Consider the following 21,746-nt stretch of genomic DNA (forward strand, 5'->3'; position numbering starts at 1 on the left):
AGTGTACAGTACATGGCATGTTCCAGACGGTAGTTTGTTACTTTTACTGTTGCTGGAGCATTGGGAGGTATGGGGCTTAGAAGAAAACTAAACTGGACAATCGGTGAGACCAAATATTTTAAAGTTTTTGTATGCTGGAGAGTTTGATTTTCATCCTATAAGGGATCGGTGATATTCGATACCACCCTGTAATGGTTCCCTATAAGTAATGGGGAACCATTAGCTTTAAGCAGGAAGGTGACGTGACCACTTCTGTGTTTCAGAAAAATGACTTCTGGCCACAGTATGGTAGACAAATAGAAGGCAAACCAATTTAAAATTTAAAAAAAATTCTTCCAAACCTAGGCAAGGCTCTTTTCTTTTTTTTCTTTCCCCCGTGTTCTTATCACAGCCCAGCAGAGTAGTAAATAAATAGATTTAGGAACGATATTTTGTCATTCACTTTATAGATATGCTTTTATTTTTTTTTTTTAATTTTTTTTTTAATGTTTATTTATTTCTGAGACAGAGACAGAGCATGAGTCGGGGAGGGGCAGAGAGAGAGGGAGACACAGAATATAGATATGCTTTTAAATGACACATATCTATCTAACGGTGACCTGAGGGAATACAGCGATCCTTCAAAGTTTTGTAAAAAGATGATTTGACATTTTCCATCCTCTCTACCTACTTATTAGAGTCGCAAGGCCATTTGAAGCCTTGCTGCCTGGATTTGTATGAAGATTCTCACTTTGTATGATTGCCAGTTACTGTGGTTTGGCTACTAAAGAGACTTCAGGTAGCTTGGATCTTTGTGGTTCTAGGATTCCTAGGATAAAAATAAAGCTGAGGGTGCTGGGTTACAGGTACGCATAATGAACAAAATCAGAAGACACAAGAGACTTCCTGAGTTAAACAATTTGTGTGGAGATCCCATGACTTCTCAGCCTTTTTCCCACCATGACACATGTCCACCCACATTTATATGCTCGGCCCACTAATATGGAACACCTGTGATTTTGAAGAAACACGATTTTCTCAAGGAGATAAAGCACTGGGGAAGCTCTTGATTCCCACCATTGTAATAGTACATCTGATGTATTTAGTACCATAGATTGTAGCATAAGTAAGATAAGCTATAAATTATTTTTTGATTGGCTTTTTCCCTTAAGAAAGCATATCAGAATGCAGATGAATGATATTAGTAAGAAAAACTTCGAATCCATTCTTATTCTAAAAGGGAATTATTTGGAATCTCTGCCCTGTAGATTAACACCTTCAATTGATCAAAAACACCAATGTGTCATGATTCGATGATTGAGACTTAGTGGATTATTATATTGAGTGAGTCATTCTTTAAAGTGAAATATGTAGGGGCGCCTGGGTGGCCTAGTCGGTTAACCATCAACTTCGGCTCAGGTCATGATCTCACAATTTGTGGTTCGAGCCCCGCGTTGGGCTCTATGCTGACAGCTCGGAGCCTGGAGCCTTCTTCGGATTCTGGGTCTTCCTCTCTCTCTCTCTCTCTCTCTGCCCCACCCACCCCCCACGCTCTGTCTCTCAAGAATGAACAAATGTTAAAAAAATATATTTTTTAAAGTGAAATATGTACACTTAGAAGATGCTGCTGATTACTATTACCATTTATTTAGATGCTAGAAATAGTGTGTTGAAGTTAGCATACCTGGAGTTGGAAGGGCTTTTTTCTAATTCTTTCACTTCTTACAAGTAAAATCCCACTGAACGTGAAGACATGGAAGAGGAGCATCCCCTACGACCACAGGCCCCTCCGACGATTAGTGTGGTGCCTCTTTGTAGAAATAAGAAGGTTCTTCATCCTCCGTGAGTTGTCATAGTTTCCATATGTTACCTTGTAGCTTGGCATTGTTGATGGAATGTTTTGTGAAAAGGAACCAACTTGGGGTATTTGGCTTAAAAATCTTACTCCTGGGGCACCTGGGTGGCTCAGTCGGTTGAGCATCCGACTTCAGCCCAGGTCATGATCTCTTGGTTCGTGAGTTCGAGCCCCACATCAGGCTCTGTCCCCTTCTCTCTGCCCTTCCCCCACTTGCGGTCTCTCAAAAATAAACATTTTTCTAAATCTTCTTTCTCTTTAAACCAAGTGCTCTTCCTTAAAGAGTAAATACATCACGTTCAAGATTCCTGCTTGAGCCCTACACTGGATACCATTCCTCTAGATACCACTCTTGCATCAAAAGACATCTTCCAAACCTTGGTGACCAAGCACCATTTGTGAGAGCTCCAGGTGGCTTCCTCTTGTATTTTCTTTACCCGTGTATCCTTTTATTGTATTCTCATATGTTCTTTTATTGTGCTCCGTACTGTGTATCTATTGACTTCTTGGATTTTACACAGACCTGCCCTGGAAAGCAATTCCATAGATTAGTCAGCCGGTACATTAAAAAAGTTAAATAAATATAGTATCTTAAAACAATTTTGGGGGGTGTTGAGTTTGGTAAGTTCTTTATAGAGTCTGGATACTAATCCTTTATCTGATATGTCATTTGCAAATATCTTCTCCCATTCTATCGGTTGCCTTTTAGTTTTGTTGATTGTTTCCTTTGCTGTGCAGAAGGTTTTTATCTTGATGAGGTCCCTACATGGATAAAGAAGATGCGGTTTATATATACAATGGAATACTACTTGGCAATGAGAAAGAACGAAGTCTTGTCATTTGCAACAACATGGATGGAACTGGAGGATATTTATGCTAGTTGAAATAAGTCAGTCAGAGAAAGACAGATATCATGTTTTCACTCATGTGTAGAATTTGAGAAACCTAACAGAAGACCGTGGGGGAAAGGAAGGGGAAAAAAATAATTTCAAGCAGAGAGGGAGGAAAACCATAAGAGACTCTTAAATAGAGCAAACTGAAGCTGGATGGGGGGCATGGGGGAGAGGGGAAAATGGGTGATGAGCATTGAGGAGGGCACTTGTTCGGACGAGCACTGGGTGTTGTATGTAAGCGATGAATCATGGGAATCTACTCCCAAAGCCAAGAGCACACTGTATACACTGTATGTTAGCTAACTTGACAATAAATTGTATTTTTTAAAAAATATTTGTAAAAATAGTAATAATAATTTTTTGACATCAAGTATTAGAATAACCACACACTTGTCTGCTTCTTTTTCTGTACTTAAATGGGGTCTTTTGTGGGAGAGTGAGGCTGGCAGACCCTGTCTTTCCTCAGCCACCCTGAGTGCGTCTCCTCAACTCAGGCTCAGGGTGGTGGAAAGTGCATGGGCTGTTCCAACTGAGCAGGCTTCAGCAAGTTCAGTAATTTCACTAAGACTCAGTTTCCTGGGGCACCTGGGTAGCTCAGTCAGTTAAGCATCCAACTTCGGCTCAGGTCATGATCTCTCGGTTTGTGAGTTCGAGCCCCATGTCGGGCTCTGTGCTGACAGCTCAGAACCTAGAGCCTGCTTCGAATTCTGTGTCTCCTCTCTCTGCCCCTCCCATGCTCATGCTCTGTCTCTCTCTGTCTCTCAATAACAAATAAATGTTAAAAAAAATTTTTTTTAAAGATTTTAGAAATTTTAAAAAGATTTCCTGGTCTGTAAAGTGCTAATAAAGAGCACTCATAAAGAGTGCTATTAAAGAACTAATAATAATACAGACCTCACAGACTGTTGTGAAACTCAAATGAGATATAAACATGCTTTATAAAATGCAGATTAAAAGTTTATTTGGTTTTTTCATTAAAACACATTAGTTTTAATTATTTTTTTCGTTTTATTTTTTTTTAATTTTTCTTTAAACATTTATTTAGCTTTGAGAGAGAGACAGAGTGTGAGTGGGGTCGGGACAGAGAGAGAGAGAGAAACACAGAATCTGAAGCAAGCTCCAGGCTCTGAGCTGTCAGCACAGAGCCCGACGCGGGGCTCGAACTCACAAACCGCGAGACCATGACCTGAGACGAAGTCGGACGCTTAACCGACTGAGCCACCCAGGTGCCCCTATTTTTGAGAGAGAGCAAGCACAAGCGGGGGAGGGTCAGAGAGAAGGAGAGACAGAATCCCAAGCAGGCTCTGCATCATCAGCACAGAGCCCAATGTGAGGGCTCGAACTCACAAACTGAGATCATGACCTGAGCCGAGATCAAGAATCAGATGCTTAACGGACTGTGCCATCCCGGCGCCCCTAGTTTTAATTTTTCCCCTCATCAATTATCTCCCTTTTTTCTTAGTACTACTTATTGGCCTAGAATCTCTCATAAATTTTCTTTATCCTCAGGACAACAAGGTTTCTTCCATAGATTTTTATAGTCTGGTCTGGATTGCCATTTCCAGTAACCTGAATTAACAGATCTTTTTTAAGACCTTAAAAAGTTTGAGGGCCGACAAGAGTCCATCAAGATCTCCCGAATGTTGTCTCCTGTGCTGGTTTGCTTACGGCTAGACCTTCAGTCTCGCCCTAATTCCCCTTGTTTTGTTTTCTAGCTTCTTCTGCCACGGCTTGTTGAAGAGTTTGACCAAGTACTTTGAGTCCCCTCCTCTTCCTCTCCTCTGCATCCCATTTATTCCTCCACGAAATTAAAGCCATCTGAGCGGTCTTTCTGCATCTCTGAAACTTTCCGATCCGAAGTCGATTATTACTCATGATTTAGAATTTTTCACCTCACGTGTGTCACATGTGTTGGTGTAAATTCCTTAATAAGTGAAGCAAAATGACAGGAAAGTGTGAAGGTGTCAACGGAGGCAGGTAGCAAATAGAACCACGGAAGTTAGAGAATTCTGTGAGGCTGTGTCCCAAGAGACTAAGGGAGGAAGAGTCTGCGAAACCAACTTCCCTGTTAGTGTCATGCTTCGAAGTTGAACACACCCGACACCTCAGACTGACTGTCACTTACTGACTGGCTCCCGAAAACTGAGAAAAAAAAAGGCAAAAAAGCAGCCCAGACGGTCAAGAAGCTGAGGGAAAACTGTAATGAACGTATTTTACAAAGGCCACAGAAACCAACTACACAGGAGATTTAGGACCAGCGACCACCAGCCAGGAGAATACTACCCTCACCCTCCCTGCAATACTCTCTTCCCCTTTGTACATTTTGAGGCATTGTGAACTGTGTGTTTGTCACCCGTCTGCCAATGCACGTACACCAGCCATCTAGACCAGATGGAACCATCTAGACCATCTAGACCATCTATGACCAGATGGAACATAGTCATCCCCCGCCTCCAAATATTAGATTTTCTCCAACCTCATCCACCCAATCCCCTGGGGCCCTTATCACAGGTACTTTAATGGAGGAACCTGATAAACTCCACCCTGCCTGAAATTCACCCCTGGTAGCTCTCAGTCTCTAGGCTGGAGTTTGGTCCCTTTTTCCAAACAATTGGAAAGAACTTGGGTTAAAAGGAAAAGGGACAATGGGAGAAGTCCACAGTTTAAGGGGGGGTGGGGGGGGTGGCAGTTGAACAAAAGATGTTTTTTTTAAAAATCATTGATTTGGGGCACCTGGGTGGCTCAGTCGGTTGAACATCCGACTTCAGCTTAGGTCGTGATCCTGTGGTTCGTGAGTTCAAGCCCCACGTTGGGCTCTGTGCTGACCGCTCAGAGCCTGGAGCCTGCTTTGGATCCCGCGTCTCCCTCTCTCTCTGCCTCTCCCTTGCTCACACCCTGTCTCTCTCTCTCAAAAATAAATAAACATAAAAAACTTTTTTTTTCTTAATCACCGATTTTCATTTCAGGTTGGCTTAGCAAGAAACCAGCCAGCTGCCTCTAAGGGAAGTTCACGGGCACCTGCCCGGTTCTGCAGGGGTTGTGACCTTTTTGCAACGAGATTGCATGGCCTCTCGTACTGTTAGCCTTGTGCTGTGGTGTTGCCAAGTGATTTCTCCAATTCTCTTTTCTCAGTGGGCTAGAACGCAGCTGATTAAATAAGCCGTGACTCACATAAGCTCCCATGTCTTTTTTATTGACTGCTTTATGGAAATGTATCACACTCAAAGGGTCCCCATTGTTGTTGCTGTCCATAGCTGACTGAAGAGTCATGTTTAGTGCTGAGAGACGGAATCCTAGTCCGTCGTGTTTTATTGCTGAGTTGGGTATGGGTGGGATACAAGGGTTTAAAGGAATCTGGATGAGGAGAGAAAGATGTCTGAGAATTTCTTTTATCTTCATCTGCCACGAAAGTTGGGTGGCCATCACTTCTAGGTAACACCTTCTCTGCTGATCTTATCTTTATGGCCCCACATCCTTCAGCTAAGTGAATCTTTTCTTATATGGGCTATTCTGGGAGATTTAGTTAAGTGCAGTGGTAGAGAGAGATGATGACACGAATGTAATTCTGTTTTGTGCTGATACACTGTGATGCACCCTTAGGTTTGTCCAAGAAGGCCATTTCTTCCCAATAAATCTAAATCATTTCTATTTTTTCATTAAGATGGTGATATCTTTTTTTCAGGTAATGGACAAAAAGGCTCGACTATTTTTAAAAATTGTATACTTACATATAAATGTTTTGGCCTTAAAATAGCAACCCGTGCAATTATTTGTGGCTTCTTCCTGTTTTTATTATCATCCTACAAAGCATTTACATGCTTCCTATTAGACATTAAGTAGCTCTGCAGACCTGTTCATTTGCCAGTAGGTGTGGATTCAGGCATACAAGGCTCCTCCTACTTCATCACCCCGGGACCATGGCCAACATGGTGCGTCCTCAAGATCACTGGTTCTTGATCAGTAGGACACTGAGCTGACACCGAAGTAGGAGACAGCTTGATTGCCACAGTGGCTTCCCATCTGGATTGTCTGGATTTATCTGATAGATCATGGAGCTAATGAAATTGAGCTCAGTGTCAACTTACACTGAGAACAATTCTGTCATTAGACTCCCCACACAGTGCCTTGCACACAATAGACAATCGCTAGAATAGAGATTGCTTTGATTTGATTTCCTAATTGTTTTCCAAAGCCATTTCAAACTTCACCTTCGCTTCATCCCATTTTTTCCACTGCCCATAAGGGAAACCAGGGAAGAGAGTTCCTCAGTACAGATTCCCTCTAATAAGAAAGCAACATAACACATCTTGCAAAAACCCAGCACATAAAATACCGTATCTCTAGCTCTTCAGAATCTGTTGGTGAATGACCAAGAGAGAAAAGTCAGCAGCTCCCTTTTTGCCCAGTTTCAGCAAACTGAGTGTGACTCTTTTCGGAGAGAAGGCGATGATGGTACTGACCCTAGTTTCCTAGAATTAGTGACTCGAGGTTCAAACGTCTCTGCAGCATTATGTCTTTGTTTTCTTGGTGGTGGCATTCTTGGGTTTCGGTTGGTGGGGAGAGAAAAGCCTCATGCTGATAATGTACTGAAAGTAAATGAAATTAAATAAGCGAAGCAGTGCTCATCACTACTTCCTTCCCCCCTGGGTAATTCAATTCAAGCTCTCTTTCTGATGGCAACTCGCAGGGACTGTCTCTGTCACCCCGCTGGGGCCTGGAGTCTTAACATCTAAATAAAAGTTTCACTCAAGCATTTTTTATGCTCCTGCCAGCAGGATCAGTGAGCTGGTGTGGGCACATTAATGTAATATTCATACTCACAGACTCTCCCCGCACACGAGGCAATGTCTTCCCATTTTCATAATTATAGATGTTCCATAAAATGGCATTTAGATTTGCATTAAAAAAGGAGGTTTGAATTCTAATAGAACGTTTAACATGTCTTTTATGATTCAGACTCTCGGCATCTCTAACTAGAATCTGTGTCTCTAAGTTTAACAAGACCTTAAAACAAGAAAAAGAAAAGAAAAAAAAACTGCAGGAAGAAATAGAAACTCCAAGCTTAGGGGATCCTGTTTTTCTCATCTCCCGTGTCTTTCATTTAATTTTTAGGCCTCTAGGAGCAATTTTTGATAGTGCTGCAGAGAGGATAGGCTCTCCTGCAAAGGACCTTCTCAACCATATCAGGCCCTCAACCCGGCCACTCCACCCTCCATAAGATCAGTTTCTATTTTCTTGGAGAGCATTTCCAGAGAGGTATTAGAATTTTCAGAAGGGTGGGAGAAATGAAAGGGTCCTAGGCAAATGAACTTCCCTTTGCTGCTCTTCATCTCACGTGTGCACCCTGAGACCCATCTGGGAGGATTTATAGCAGCCACAGAGTTTGCTAACCGTAGAGCACACAAATGAAAATAGTCCATGAACAAGGAAGTTGACAATAAGGACAAATAGAAAGAATCAGGCACTTAGACACACTAAAAAAGAAAAGCCCTTCAGATCTCTGTTTAAAACTAAGTTCAAAACAACTTAGAAGCAAAAGGTAATCTTAGTTGCATTTTAAATTGTCTTAAAATGTTGTTTTTAGGGGCGCCTGGATGGCTCAGTCGGTTGAGTGTCCAACTCTTGATTTCGGCTCAGGTCATAACCCCAGGGTCATGAGATCGAGTCCCACGTCAAGCTCCACATTGAGTGTGGAGCCTGCTGGAGATTCTCTCTCTCTCTCTCTCTCTCTCTCTCTCTCTCTCTCTCTCTCTCTCCCTCCCTCTGTCCCTCCTCTGCTCACACACATGCTCGTGCTCTCTCTCTCTCTCTCTCTAAAATAAAAAAATTCTTAAGTTATTTTTAAACAAGAAATATTTTAAGCAAGAAGTAAACTGCCAGCTCATAGCCACCACTGAATAAATGTTAGTTATTGAAAATTTCAAAAAACAATCGCGTAATTGAAAAAAAAATTACTTCACCCAAAAGTCTCAAGATATTGTATAGGTGACCCAGTTGATTCCTATGTGGTTGTCCCTTCAGTTGGTTTGTATTTTGTTTTGCTTTCTAAATCTTTTAAGGGAAACCAAAGGAGCTTTGGTTTTGGAGACTAAAAACAATAAACATTAGGATCCTGCCAGCCCACTCTCCTTATTTCTCCTAATTAAGAAATATGGACTTGGGGGCACCTGGCTGGCTCAGTCGGAAGAGCATGCAACTCTTGATCTTGGGGCCATGAGTTCGAGCCCCACATTGGGTGTGGAGATTACCAAAAAAATAAATCAACTTAAAGAAAAAAGAAATATGGACGCGTATTTTTTTTTAAGAATTTTTTGCGTTCTTGTTTCATTTGATTTTTTAAGGAGTAAATCCCTTCTTTTTTTGTCCTTTACTCCTCTCTTCTATAAAAGAAGTATACACCTTAGTGGCGAAAGATGGATGAGGATCTTGACTTCTCAATAAATTGGTACCTAACAAGGCTAGTTGAAAGTCAAGGATGTTAGCAGCATACGATTAAAGGCTGATGTCAATTCCAGAGTCTTCTCTTGGTAAAGGCTTCTACCATTGTTAGGATCTTTCCCATACTTGGACAAAACCAGGATTTGGTGGCTATTGTCAGTGCAGCTTGCATAGCCCTTCTTTGTGTGAACTTAATACAATTTATGTTCACTAGGTGGCTTTGTGTTTTGGTGTGTGTGTGTGTGTGTGTGTGTGTGTGTGTGTGTGTGTGTTTTAAGAGTGAGTGTGTGTTTATTGCTCTCACGGAGGTGGCTGCGTCTATGGTGAACGCTATCACTCACTAAAGCGTCTCTCTGCTGGTAGCTATTCATTTGACTTTTGATGATCTCAGTGTGGTTATCCAATTTGGAGCTTATCTCCACTGCAAATTCTTAATTCTCTGGAGTCCTTTTCTTGCCAATCAGTACATATTTAGGCTACCTCCCCTTGCACAAACTAATGTATGTTTAGATCATTGTAAGTGATTTTAGCATTAGATATAATGAGGAGGAAAGAAAATTTACGCTTTTTCCCCAATCATATAAAAATTATCTTATTTTGTGCTGTGCTTAAGCAATTGCCCTTCTGCACCCCCTTCATTAATGTAGATTATCTAAAGTTGCCTAAATAAATGAAAATTCTGCCAGGTTTCAACAAAGCATTTTTGCCGTTGTTCCTTTCAGGAGTGGAAGACATCACAAGAGGAGCTCAAGAGCTGGATAACATCATCAAGCAAGGATACTTGGAGAAGAAAAGCAAAGGTACTGATCAGACCCACAGGTCTCAGAACAGTCCAGGAAGGGAAGGGAAATGAGGAAAAAGGGCTAATGTAGAAAGTGCTGTCTCTATGCCCAATTCTGCGCTCAGGAGCTGGGAGACCAAAAGGAAGGCAAGAGAGAAGTCTGGTGTAGTCCAGCGCCCCCCAAATCTTCAGCAGATTGTGAGTTTCGTCAGAATAGGAACTGGTTCTGCTTTGGTCACCTGGTACACAACAGGTGCTTAATAAATCCTTGTTGAATGAATTGCCGATGATACTCTTGTTCTCATCTCTCTGTGTGCTCCCATAGAGCAAAACCGTTGCCAAGAGTATCATTTTATATCCTATGTGAAGCAGCCCAGTTTCAAGTTTCAGGGGAACCCACCTCTTGACCCATCGCTCACTGGATGAGAATAGATACCGCCATCCTAGGCCCGGGGTCCCAAGTTTAGCACTCAAAAAGCAAATTGGCTTTAGTACAAAGAAAGCCTTTCCTGTGCCCATGGCCTGAGCATCAGTTTGGTTTGCTAAAAGGCACCGCATAAAGGGATCATAGAGAATTTGAAAAGCACTGGATGAGATTAGAACCTGAAAGATATCAAGGAAGATAAATAGCGAGACAGCTGTGAGAGGTCAGAACAGGCAAACCCCGTGTAGAATCTGGACCTTTAACGGAGCGAGCCCTCTGGACTCTGAGTCAATATGGGATAACCTGCGGGAGTGAACGGGAGGGTTTTACAGTCCATTAACCTAGGAAATAAAACAATAACACACTGGACTGTGTGTTGTTGGACTTTACGGACTCTTCAGTGGTTGTAGTTACCTGAATTTATGTCCCCTTACTGCTGTTCCGTTTAGATCATAGTTTCTTTGGATCGGAATGGCAGAAACGATGGTGTGTCATCAGCAGAGGCCTCTTCTACTACTATGCTAACGAGAAAAGTAAGTGTTCTTCATCTGCACAGCAGCAGCTCACTCCTGGATGCAAGCACTTCGTAAATTCTCAAGCACTTAGATCTCAAGATAGCAGTCCTTAACTAACACCCATAAAGGGACACGCTTGGGAGACTGAAAGAGGCTGTTAAGTAATACCTTGTCCGTCACCAAAAACTCAGATGCCAATTTAGAAATTATTTTCACTTTAAACACTAGGACGGTGTGGTCAGCATGTCGAAAGGTTGTCTTTTATTATGACTAATAACACAATATTATCAAGGTTGAACACTTTGGTATTTTTTTTAAAGAATCTCAAACTCTTTATGGATATTAATAATATAGTTAAAATACTGGGGGGAAAACTTGTGAGAAAGATTTAAACAGCTTGCCAATGGCCCAGAAACAGAACCCTTGGGTCCAGACTCTCGAAGATTATGCTTTCAACTTCATCCTGTGGAATGCCAGGAAGTAGTCCCGTGGACATCCCTAGAGCCGTGGAGTGTTGAGACCCAAATGGCTGCTGTGCCCAGGAGACACCCTCCAGCCAGATGGCAGCAGCAGTGAAGTGTTGACTCAGGCCAGAGGCAGCTTCTAAATGAGCCACCACTGAGTCAATCAAACACACCACTCATACGCTCTCCCGAGAAGGCCTCCCATCCGTGCTTAGCACAGTCACTAAGTTCACGAGAAGAAACAGAGGATATAAGCATAAACCGGAGACAGCGACGACTAAACAAAGCCTAAAAATGATCACTGTCAGTGAACACAAACTTGCAAAGAGGGGATACCCTCCTGCAAAGCATCAGGTCTTGTGGGGACTTTCCTTGGGCTCTGCCACCTCGGCACAGAGGCCAGTGATTCAGAGCACACCCTTCCTTTTCCTTCCAGTCACTCCCCATTCCTCTTCTCTTCCTTCTTTCCCAGGGCGAGGCATCTCCCAATGCCTAGATATCCAGTCTTGGGAATAATCAGATGTCTACCCAATTGCCTTTGGACTTGCCGTGCCTTTGGCATCAAGAACAGCACCTTTGCCAGGTGACCTGGCATCTTTAAGATTTGTGCTTGGGCTTCAAGGCCAGCGGCTCACGCTGCCTCTCTGCCTGCCACAGGTTATCGCTGGCTTCGTCTTGGGTTCGCCCTTTTATATTCCTCAGAGACTTTCCCACGTAGGGGTGAAGTGTGAAGCCCTACATGGCGATCTTAGCAGCATAGCTCAAAACCTGAGTAACACACCCCCAGCGTCCTTCCGACGCCCAGACCACCATCCGAGCCAGCAACCACAATCTGTTCCCTGGATCCTAGGCATATACGAGCCCGCCAGGGGCAATTTTCTTATTTTAAACCTTAAAACTAATATACCATGTATATCATTGTAAAACTCTTCTTCATGCCAGCTGCATTTAAATAAGTGGTTGGCATATCTGGATATAAAACCAGGTGTCACGTTCATTCATTCCGAATCCTCTATACTCAAGGTGAGAGAGCGGGAGAGGGAGAGACTTGGAGACTTTTATGGACCATTTTGCCGTCAGGCTGAAATAAAACCTGGTGACCAAAGAAACAACAAAACATTTTAGTGGCCAGTTAGAACAAGGAGAGATACTTTAACAAAAAAGATTCCCGTGTCAGAAAGCACTGTTGCATGGCTCCCTTCTCGCCAGTTACTTCTTATTGTGCCCAAGACATTTTCTTAGGACGTAGTGAGTGTTTGTGTGTATTTCCTTTAGCTCAACCAGGTAAGGATGGAGTCTTTTTCTTTTCTTTTCTTTTCCTAATATTGCCATCCCACTGCCACCTTATCACCATCAGCCTCAAAAAGCATGTCTTCAGCAATTCATTCCACATGATAACGGGACACAAATCATCACCCAGGCACTGTGGTTCCACTCCTCTGTATGTTCTGCCTGAACTACACCAGGAGGGCACAAAATCATTGGGAACCACCCCGTCTTTTCCTGTTCCTAGTATTTTATGTTTTAGAAAGAGAGTGACAGCCAGGGTGGTCTCTCCTTTCCCTCCCTTAGGGTCCTTTCCCTCCTTCCGCATCACCCAATGCCACTTCCCAATCTGACCTCTGGGAAGGGGGACAAAATACTGAGTTTTAATTATTCTCCCTCTCGCATGAATTCCCTCCAGACCAGCAGGAGGTAGAGAGCGGTCTAGCCCAAATACCACACAGGGCATAGGAGGGGACCCCGGGAACTTATAATGCCCCCGAGCTGCTGTCCCTTCCCCTCAAATGTCAGCTCTGCTGGCCCTGATAGAAATAACGCTGCAGGGTTCTGTAATAGCCTTCAAGAGCCTCACGTTTACAGCCACACTCTCCCTGCTGTAATAATTCCTCCTTTCTGTTGTTATAGATCTCTTAACATTCTAATAAATTCTCCATCTCCGTTGTCCTCTTCTGGCAAAATAACCTTTCATGTTGCATTTCCCCAGCTTGGCAGTGATCTCTGCCTCACTGTCATAGTAGCCCCTTCCTGAGCCTCCTTAATGACCTTTCCTTGACTATCGTGGCTCCTCGGGGACAGAACAGCTGTTGCTGTGCTTTTAGCTTACATACCAGAGAGGACGCCTTCCCTTGGTCGCATCTTCTCTAGGGACACAGGGGGTTTTCCTGTCTTGCAGGCAAGCAGCCCAAAGGGACCTTTCTCATTAAGGACTACAGTGTCCGGATGGCCCCGCACCTGCGAAAAGATTCCAAGAAAGAATCCTGCTTTGAACTGACCTCCCAGGACAGGCGCAGCTATGAGGTAGGATGAGCCGAGGAGACGGTTGGTCCTCACTGCTTTGTAGTTTCGCTCCACGTTTGTGTGCGAGCTGGGGGTGCTATGCTGCGTTCCATCCTTTCTTCATTACCTGCTCACTTCTTACCAAGACCTTCTTTCTTGACATGTCTTCACCTGTGCCATGTGGTGCCCTCCCTCCTGCTCTGTGTTGTCACTCTCATCCTAGATACCGCCTTTGGTTGGCTTCCACCTCCTCACCCCTCCCCTTCCTGGTCTCACTCCATAGGTGAGAGTCTTGTCTGTTGCAGCACACAACCCAGTTCCTCATTCATCATCTCTAACTTCACCGCTTTAATTCCCATTCTCTTTACTCGTTCCCTGATTATCTTCACTTCCTTCCATGACATCCAGAAAAAGAAAAATCGGACTGTAGAGTGAAAAATAAGTTATTTTCCCATATTCATCTCGCTATCCAAAATAATCTTCCTGTGTGTAGACACACTGCGTATCTCTGGAAGGATTTCTGAGATGTTGGTGACAATGATTAGTGAGTAGTAACAGTGATAACTGGAGGGACTAGAGGACCTGCTCTGGGGTGGGAAAGGCTGATTCTTCACTGCGTTCATTTTTATATATTTGATATGATATAGTAGGTAATATAATAAGTAGTGGATTTAACTAAAGGAATAAAAAGCTCTGAATAAGGGAATGTCATGATTTTCACCAAAAATATATTTTTACATGTGTGTATATGTGTACAAATATCGTTTCCTGGTTGTTAGTAATTTTTATCTTATCACGATTTTACTGAAACAATTTTTTTTAACCTTTATTTTTGAGACAGAGAGAGACAGAGCATGAACAGGGGAGGGTCAGAGAGAGGGAGACACAGAATCCGAAGCAGGCTCCAGGCTCCGAGCGGTCAGCACAGAGCCCGATGAGGGGCTCAAACTCACGGACCGCGAGATCATGACCTGAGCTGAAGTTGGCCGCTTAACCAACTGAGCCACCCAGGCACCCCACTAAAACCATTCTTTAGCTAACTTATGGAAAACGAGAAAAGCTATGCTAAGGTTAATATTAAGGTTAATATCACTCACTTGAGTAAGCCTTTGACTCTTCAGATGGCTCTCAGTACCCATCATTTTATGTTTCTACAGTATCTTAACTCCCGTTTTGATAAAACAACCTAGGTCTTCAATATGCAATTTCAAAATTTTATTTATTTATTTAATGTTTATTTATTTTTGAGAGACAGAGAGAGACAGAGCACGAGTGGGGGAGAGGCAGAGAGAGAGGGAGACACAGAATCCCAAGCAGGCTCCAGGCTCTGAGCTGTCAGCACAGAGCCCGACGAGGGGCTCAAACTCACAGACCGCGAGATCATGACCTGAGCCAAAGTCTGACGCTTAACTGACTGAGCCACGCAGGCGCCCCCCACCCCCGCAAATTTTTTATCTTAACACTAAACTTTGCTAGAGAATCCTTTATAGATATGTACGTAATAGATGAATATACTTGGTATGTTTCTAAGTTATTTTTATTATTCAGTATTGATGGTGCCTCCTCCAGATAAAAATTTATATGACAAGTCTAAATCAATTTCCTTAGATATTTTTTATGGAAATGAGTTTTTAAGAAATCAAGAATGACAATGTCTATTAATAAGTATTAAGCAGGAATCTAGGTTTCTTACACAGCGCCTATCTTTGTCTTACCCTAATGGCCAGATGATAAAAATGTTTTTCAGGAACAGTCACTTCAAGTTGATTCATTTAAAATAAAAAATTACTAAGGCTTGCTGCTTGACTGGCTGGTTTTGTGAATCAGAATGTAGAGTTTGTTTACTTCTTTTCTTTGGCCCATTGAACCCAAGTCATTACCATGGTCTGTGGATTCTTCCTCTACGATATCTTTTGGATCTTTGCCTTCTTACTTATTCCCACAGCCATCACAATGGCCATCCTCATCACCTCCCCCAGAGGACTAGTTAAATAGCCTTCTAGCTGGTCTTCTGTCTCCCATTCCTCCCTGTTCAAACCCCTCCTACCCACAACTATTGAAAGAATCTCCTGCTCCTTTTGCTAGAATTTACGGTGGTTTCCTATTGCCTGCATTTTAGGTTGAACTCCTAGTACTCAGAGCCCCTCTCATCAACTCATCCCTGACCCACAGCACTCCGGCATCACCTGTCGCTGTCCTCCAGTCAAGCTGATCTGCCTTCCTTCCCCCATACACAGTGGACTCATTCCTAATCCTCTGCACATGGTTCCCTCCAGCAGGCAGTTTCTGCCAACTCTTTTAAAATCCAACCAAAACAGGGGCACCTGAGTGGCTCGGTCGGTTGAGCGTCCGACTTCTGCTCAGGTCATGATCTCCCAATTCACGAGCTTGAGCCCCACATCAGGCTCTGTGCTGACAGCTCGGAGCCTGGAGCCTGCTTCGGATTCTGTGTCTCCCTCTCTCTCTGCCCCTCCCCCATCCATTCTCTGTCTCTCTCAAAAATAAATAAACATAAAAAAAAAAAAAAAACATTAAAATAAATAAATAAGTAAAATCCAACCAAAACAGTATTATTTCCACAAGCTTCTCTGGCTTACTCCAGGTGACAGTAAGTGCTCCTTTGCTCTCTCAGCATCTACCTGTTACCAGATGAACATTCTTTGTAGTGTTCCCATCGCAAGTGTGTATATTGTCTCCCTAACCGATGCATTGTTCTTCGCAGTCAGGAATTTTGGTTTGCTTTTTCTTTTCTTCCTGTAAGCGTTTCTGAAAGTAATGTCTGATGAATGCATGGATAATCGAATGAATGCACATGAACATGAATGTCCGGACTCAAATAGTAGTCCACATTGGGTATACAGAATTGCTGAAGGGAAATATCACTCTGAGTAAGATTTTGGTCTTTTTTCTAAATAGTTAAGCAGAGATTCTTGAGCTTTCAACTTGACTCCGCAACTTAACTCACAAGGCTCTCCTCTTTGAACTTCCCTATGGGATTCATGGAAATTTTATGAAGTCATGAAGGTCATAAATTAATTCACTAATTTTTCTTTAGTTTACAGCTGCTAATCCAGCTGAGGCCAGAGACTGGGTGGATCAAATAAGTTTCTTGTTAAAGGGTAAGTATCATTACTACAGAAACAATACTTAAGTGGATTTGCAGTTGAAGTTATATTGCATAAATATAATCCACAGCCTTCAATCTGTACTTCTTATCCGCTTGTTCTCCCTTCTACCAGCCTTATGTTATAACAACAAATAGTACCACGTATGAATCAGAAAGTAATGAATCAACGTGGAGTTGATTCAAGTTGATTCAAGTATGAATCAACGTGGAGATGACCTCTGTAATACCCGTACCCACTAGACAAGGAGATTTTGAAAACCAGCTTAGCTCAATTAGGTGTCTTCTAACCCCTTATATTCTGGAAAGGAAAGTTGTGATATCAAACATAAAGTTGCCTAGACGCAATTTAGGTCCCAAGTCTTCTCGTTTTAAACTTAGTAAGAAGTAGAAATCTATTCTCATCGAAGTGGCCTTCATGGCCATTGGACATTAGAAGCAAATTGTTCTTTCCCAAACCACAGTAAAACGTTCCTTGCTTTGGGATGGGAAGTCCTCCTGCCTGAAGATGTTAAATGACCACTCTTAGAGTGCCCTCTGCTGGCCGACCTGCAGGCACAGCGGTGCCAGTGGCCCTGGAAGTCTAGTCCGGAGTGGCCTGACAGGTAGAGGTAGCCGACTTGAGTCTGTCGCTTGGCATCAGATAACCCACGATACGCCATCATGGCCAGACCCTGCCGCTGCAGAAAGGCAGAAACACCAACTTTATACATGGGCCAAGACCTAAGGAGGAGCACATCAACCCAAAAACACCGAGCCTTTTCGTCTCTGTTTTTTATTCTGCTGTGAGATTTTATTGTGGAGAAAAAGAAGGAAGCACCAGAGCTTTAATTACAAGAATTGCCTATTTTACTCGGTTTATGCCTTTGCTATCACAAAAACAAACTATTGCATCTACCAAGAGCGTCACGTATAATAGACTGGAACTAGGCAAACATGAACATTGATGGCGAGACTACAGGGTACACTCTCATCTAGGTGCCTTGGATTTATGCGTGTAATATACCCCTAAGTGCGTAAGCCTCAATAAAACTCAAAGCAGCTTTATTGAGCTGTACCCTGTGGTACGTTCAGAATCTCACATTGAAGAAATTATTCATTCCATTTTATTTTAAAACAAACAAAATAATAACATATGGTTTAAGCCACAAATGTGTCTTTGATCCCTTCCTCAAATGAGGTGGCACCAGAATTCAGATGAAAATTGTTGCAAAATCTTTATTAAATGCCTAATCAAGCCAAACAGCTTTATAGTGTTTTGAAATGAACGTTAGATGTCTCTCCATCCTTTCCTTCCCCAGAGTACCCTGACGGCACTCGCCCATCCTGCAGAGGCCCCTCAGCAGGGTTTCAGAGAGCATTCTGTCCTAGACATCAGAGCACGAACCTTCCCAGTTCCCCATTAAAATAAAAAACCAATCTCCTTCTCCTGCCCTGTGCTCCCCAGTGCCGCAATGGCTCAACATCCTCTGTGCGATGACCTACTTTGAGGTCAGCCAGACTGTGCGGTTGCAAAAGGGCATGGTAACCAACACAGCTCAGCCATTCTATTTGGTCTTGCATTACTGTTACATTTTTCTGTATCTCACTTTCTCCTCTTCTTCCACTTTTTCCTGTTTTTTCCTCTTCATAAACAAACTTGTCTGACACTCCGCAGTGAGATCATGGAGGAGATGAGCTTCTGGCAGCCCAGCTACCCTGTGGAAGCTGCCATAGTCCCCACAGCTCCGTGCCCCCTGGAGAAGCACAGGCCATCACTCACCCTTCCAGTTTTCTACTTGGCAAACAGTGTGCAGCACACTGGCATTTCCTCTTCTGGCCTATTTTCTTCCCTTCGCCTCATGCGCTCAGTCGCACACTCCTACTTTTCAGAGCTGCTTCATCCTGATCAAGTTTTATTGCAAGGAAGGATTTATGTTGACGGTTTAAACCTGACACGGTGCTAGTCTGGCCTTTTCTGTAGATTTCCTGCCACCGAGGCCCACATTAGAAATAACAGCACTTAACCTGGTGTTTCATTTTCCTTTGACATATTTTATTCTCATCCCTCCTCCTCCTCCTCCTCCTCCTCCTCCTCCTCCCTCCCTCCCTCCCTCTTTCCTTCCCTGCCTTATTCTTTTCTTTTTCTCCCCATCTTGATTCATTATCATCTCTGCCCTGGCAGATCTGAGCTCCTTAACCATTCCATATGAAGAGGAGGAGGAAAAGGAGGAAGAAGAAGAGATGTATGACGATATTGATGGCCTTGACTCCCCGAATTCCAGTTCCCAGTGCAGACCCGTCATCTTGCCTGGGAGTGTGGGGCTAAAAGAGCCCACAAAGGAGGAGGAAGAAGATATTTATGAAGTCTTACCAGGTGAGAAATTTTATCTTCTGGTTATCTTCCATTAGTTTTAGAAATTCTTGACCTGGTGGAAGAATATAAGTTTGAAACCTCCCGAGGAAGCCAAATCTCTGAAGAAAAGAGTACAAGGAAGCTTCAGTGGCACCTCCATGATCCCCAGTCCAGAGGCTCTCCCTAGCTCTGGGAGCAGGATGAAGTGATCAGGGAGTGTCTTTCACCATTGCCATGTGAAGTAGCTTATCACACACGGCAGCGAGGTTAAAGAGTCAAGAAAGCTCACGTTGGCCTCCGTTGGCTTGCTCTGGATCTTGAGCTGGGTCATCAAAACTCTCTAGTCTCAACTTCTTGTCTGTGTAAATGTGAGAGTAAGGTAAAGTCGTCTCAAAATGATGAAGGGGATATCAGAAGCCTGAAGGGACATAGATCAGTGCTGACAAACCTTCTGCGTAACCTGAGAAGACCCTGACGGAGCACAACACAGGAGGACCTAGTTCAGACATACCACAAGTCAGATCGCATCTCTTACACATAAACCTGTTTCCTCTGCCCACCATTACAGCAAGCCCAGGTACAGATTTCTTTTCTTCCAAAGGCGTGATAGCTGGCATCTCAAAAAACGTATAGTCATCACTGCTTCCGCCTAGCCACTTCTTGTGGGAACGGCAGCAGCTGTTGAACAGCGCAGAGCACAGTGGGGGTCAGACTGTGGAAAACCGAAGCCTGAGCCTTTTAATTGTGAGGTAGTTAGACCACAGGAACGCTGAATCTTCAAGTCCATTCAGAAAGATCGCTCCTGTGGAAATTTGCCAGGAGTTCAGTGCTCTGCTGAGAAATTCAAGTTAAGCCTAAATTTATAGCAAGTGAAACCTCGATCCCAGACGAACTTAGGAACTAAGGTGAATCTAACACTCGGGCCCCTGAAGACAAGGCTGGTTGCTAAAAAGCACGGTCAGTAAGCAACTGGCATTTCAAGGCTTCCTGAGAAGAGGGTCCAATCCTGTCAGCACTGCATTCGCCTTTTCCCTGGGGGGCGGGGGTTGGGGGTGGGGAGCCACGTCATTGCTTCCTGAGTCAAGGAGCAAGGCTGTGGCTGCGAGGCTCCTTCCTGCTGGGGACCTCACCCACCTCCCCACCCACCAGGGAGGGCCTGCTTCTCCTCCTCACACTTCCAGCCTCTGCCAGCCCCGACTTCCCCTGCCTTTTTGTTGTGTTTTATTATGCAAATGATATCTTGGTTGAGGTCGAGCCATTTCTTGTGTCTGAAGTTAAAAAAAAAAAAAAAATGATAATTTCCTCAGCAAGTCATTGTCGTTAATGAAGTTTTACAAAAACAGATACAACCAAAGGAAAATAAAATTTCACAGGTGATAAATTTTTCCAATTTCCCTGGCAGAATTCGATAGGATTGTTAAATTAAGAGTGAAGGTGTCTGTTAGAAAGCAACGAGCAGTGATGGGTAATTTTATAGAGTGGAAAATTGAATCAAATTGCTACATTAAAACACAGCTCCTCTGAGAATCTTCCCTTTCACAGGCTGCTCCATTGCAACAGCAGGGTGCAGAAATGGATCTAATTCACAACACTCCCTAAAAGGAGATGTACTCCCCAAGTTGGCCAGAATCTTCTTAGGGAGCTCATAGCCTACCCACTCCCGTCCAGGCTGGGGGAAATAGCTGGGTGACACTCCGCTTTGGGTCACAGCTGTGGAAGAGTGCTCTGGGAAAACCTCACTGAACCACTCAGCCTTGTGGGAAGCAAACAAGGGCCTTTTCATGTACTACGTTTAGTTCTCAAAGAGGCCAGAGAGGAGGGGGCTGATGCTCAGAGCAAAGGAGAGGAAAGAGAAGGAGCCTCAGGAAACGAGATGAGTTTGAGACCATCACCTTACTCCAGACGATGGATCGATGAGTGTGTGATTGGCTTCTTAAAGACCATTCTTCCCCTGCCTCCTTAACTCCGACCTGTGGCCGTCACGGCACTGCCGAGGGTCCCAGGGCATTCCTCCAAAATTCACGGCAGGTCAGATGTTGGGGTGGGCTCCAAGAGCATGGCAACTGGTCTGCTTTCTCCAGGAAAGCCATAGCCTCTGCTCACCACAACCGTCCCTTGAACGTGAGGAAGCCACACTGCAGAGAGCCAGAGCAACTTACTTGCTTTTGTAAGTTTCCAAAGGACGGTGCTGTACCCAGCCAACAGGTTCTCTCCTGAAAGCCTCTATCCATCACAGTCTTTAGAGACAGCACTGGAGGTGGGCTGTATTGGCATTGAATGGTGGTATGAATATTTGAGCCCCAAGTCTCCATCACCCAGCCTCCCATCCACACCCTCAGCTTGTTGCCTCTGAAGTTTCTGTTCCTTATACAAGTGCCGCACTACCAGTCCTGGAGGAAGTGAAAGGGAAAATGAGGGGGCCTGGCGTTACCTACCCACTGCTCCATCTCACGAGATCTACCAAGCAGCGGCAGGTGAGAGACAGAAGATACTGCAGGTAAAAGTGCTGGCTCTAAGTCAGAATGCACCTGCTCAGCCACCTGCTAGCTATGTAAGACCTTGAGCAAGTTATTAGCCCTCTCTGTGTGTGATTTTCCCACCTGTACAATGGGGATAACAATAGTACCTATCACAGAGAAAGGCTGTGAGAAGCCTGGA

The 21,746-nt window shown here is 43.7% G+C and overlaps 1 protein-coding gene across 1 annotated transcript in view; it reads left to right on the plus strand.

Annotated features, from left to right (window-relative positions):
* SKAP1 (src kinase associated phosphoprotein 1) overlaps positions 1–21,746 on the plus strand; it is a 278,148-nt gene that overhangs the window by 218,354 nt on the left and 38,048 nt on the right. The window contains exons 5-9 of the mRNA XM_042914773.1: positions 9,888–9,965; positions 10,820–10,903; positions 13,526–13,650; positions 16,685–16,748; positions 18,918–19,109. Coding sequence (XP_042770707.1) covers positions 9,888–9,965; positions 10,820–10,903; positions 13,526–13,650; positions 16,685–16,748; positions 18,918–19,109 — 543 coding nt within the window. The remainder of the gene's footprint in view (positions 1–9,887; positions 9,966–10,819; positions 10,904–13,525; positions 13,651–16,684; positions 16,749–18,917; positions 19,110–21,746) is intronic.

Source organism: Panthera leo, chromosome E1, assembly GCF_018350215.1.
Source record: "Panthera leo isolate Ple1 chromosome E1, P.leo_Ple1_pat1.1, whole genome shotgun sequence".
Taxonomy (NCBI): Eukaryota; Metazoa; Chordata; class Mammalia; order Carnivora; family Felidae; genus Panthera; species Panthera leo.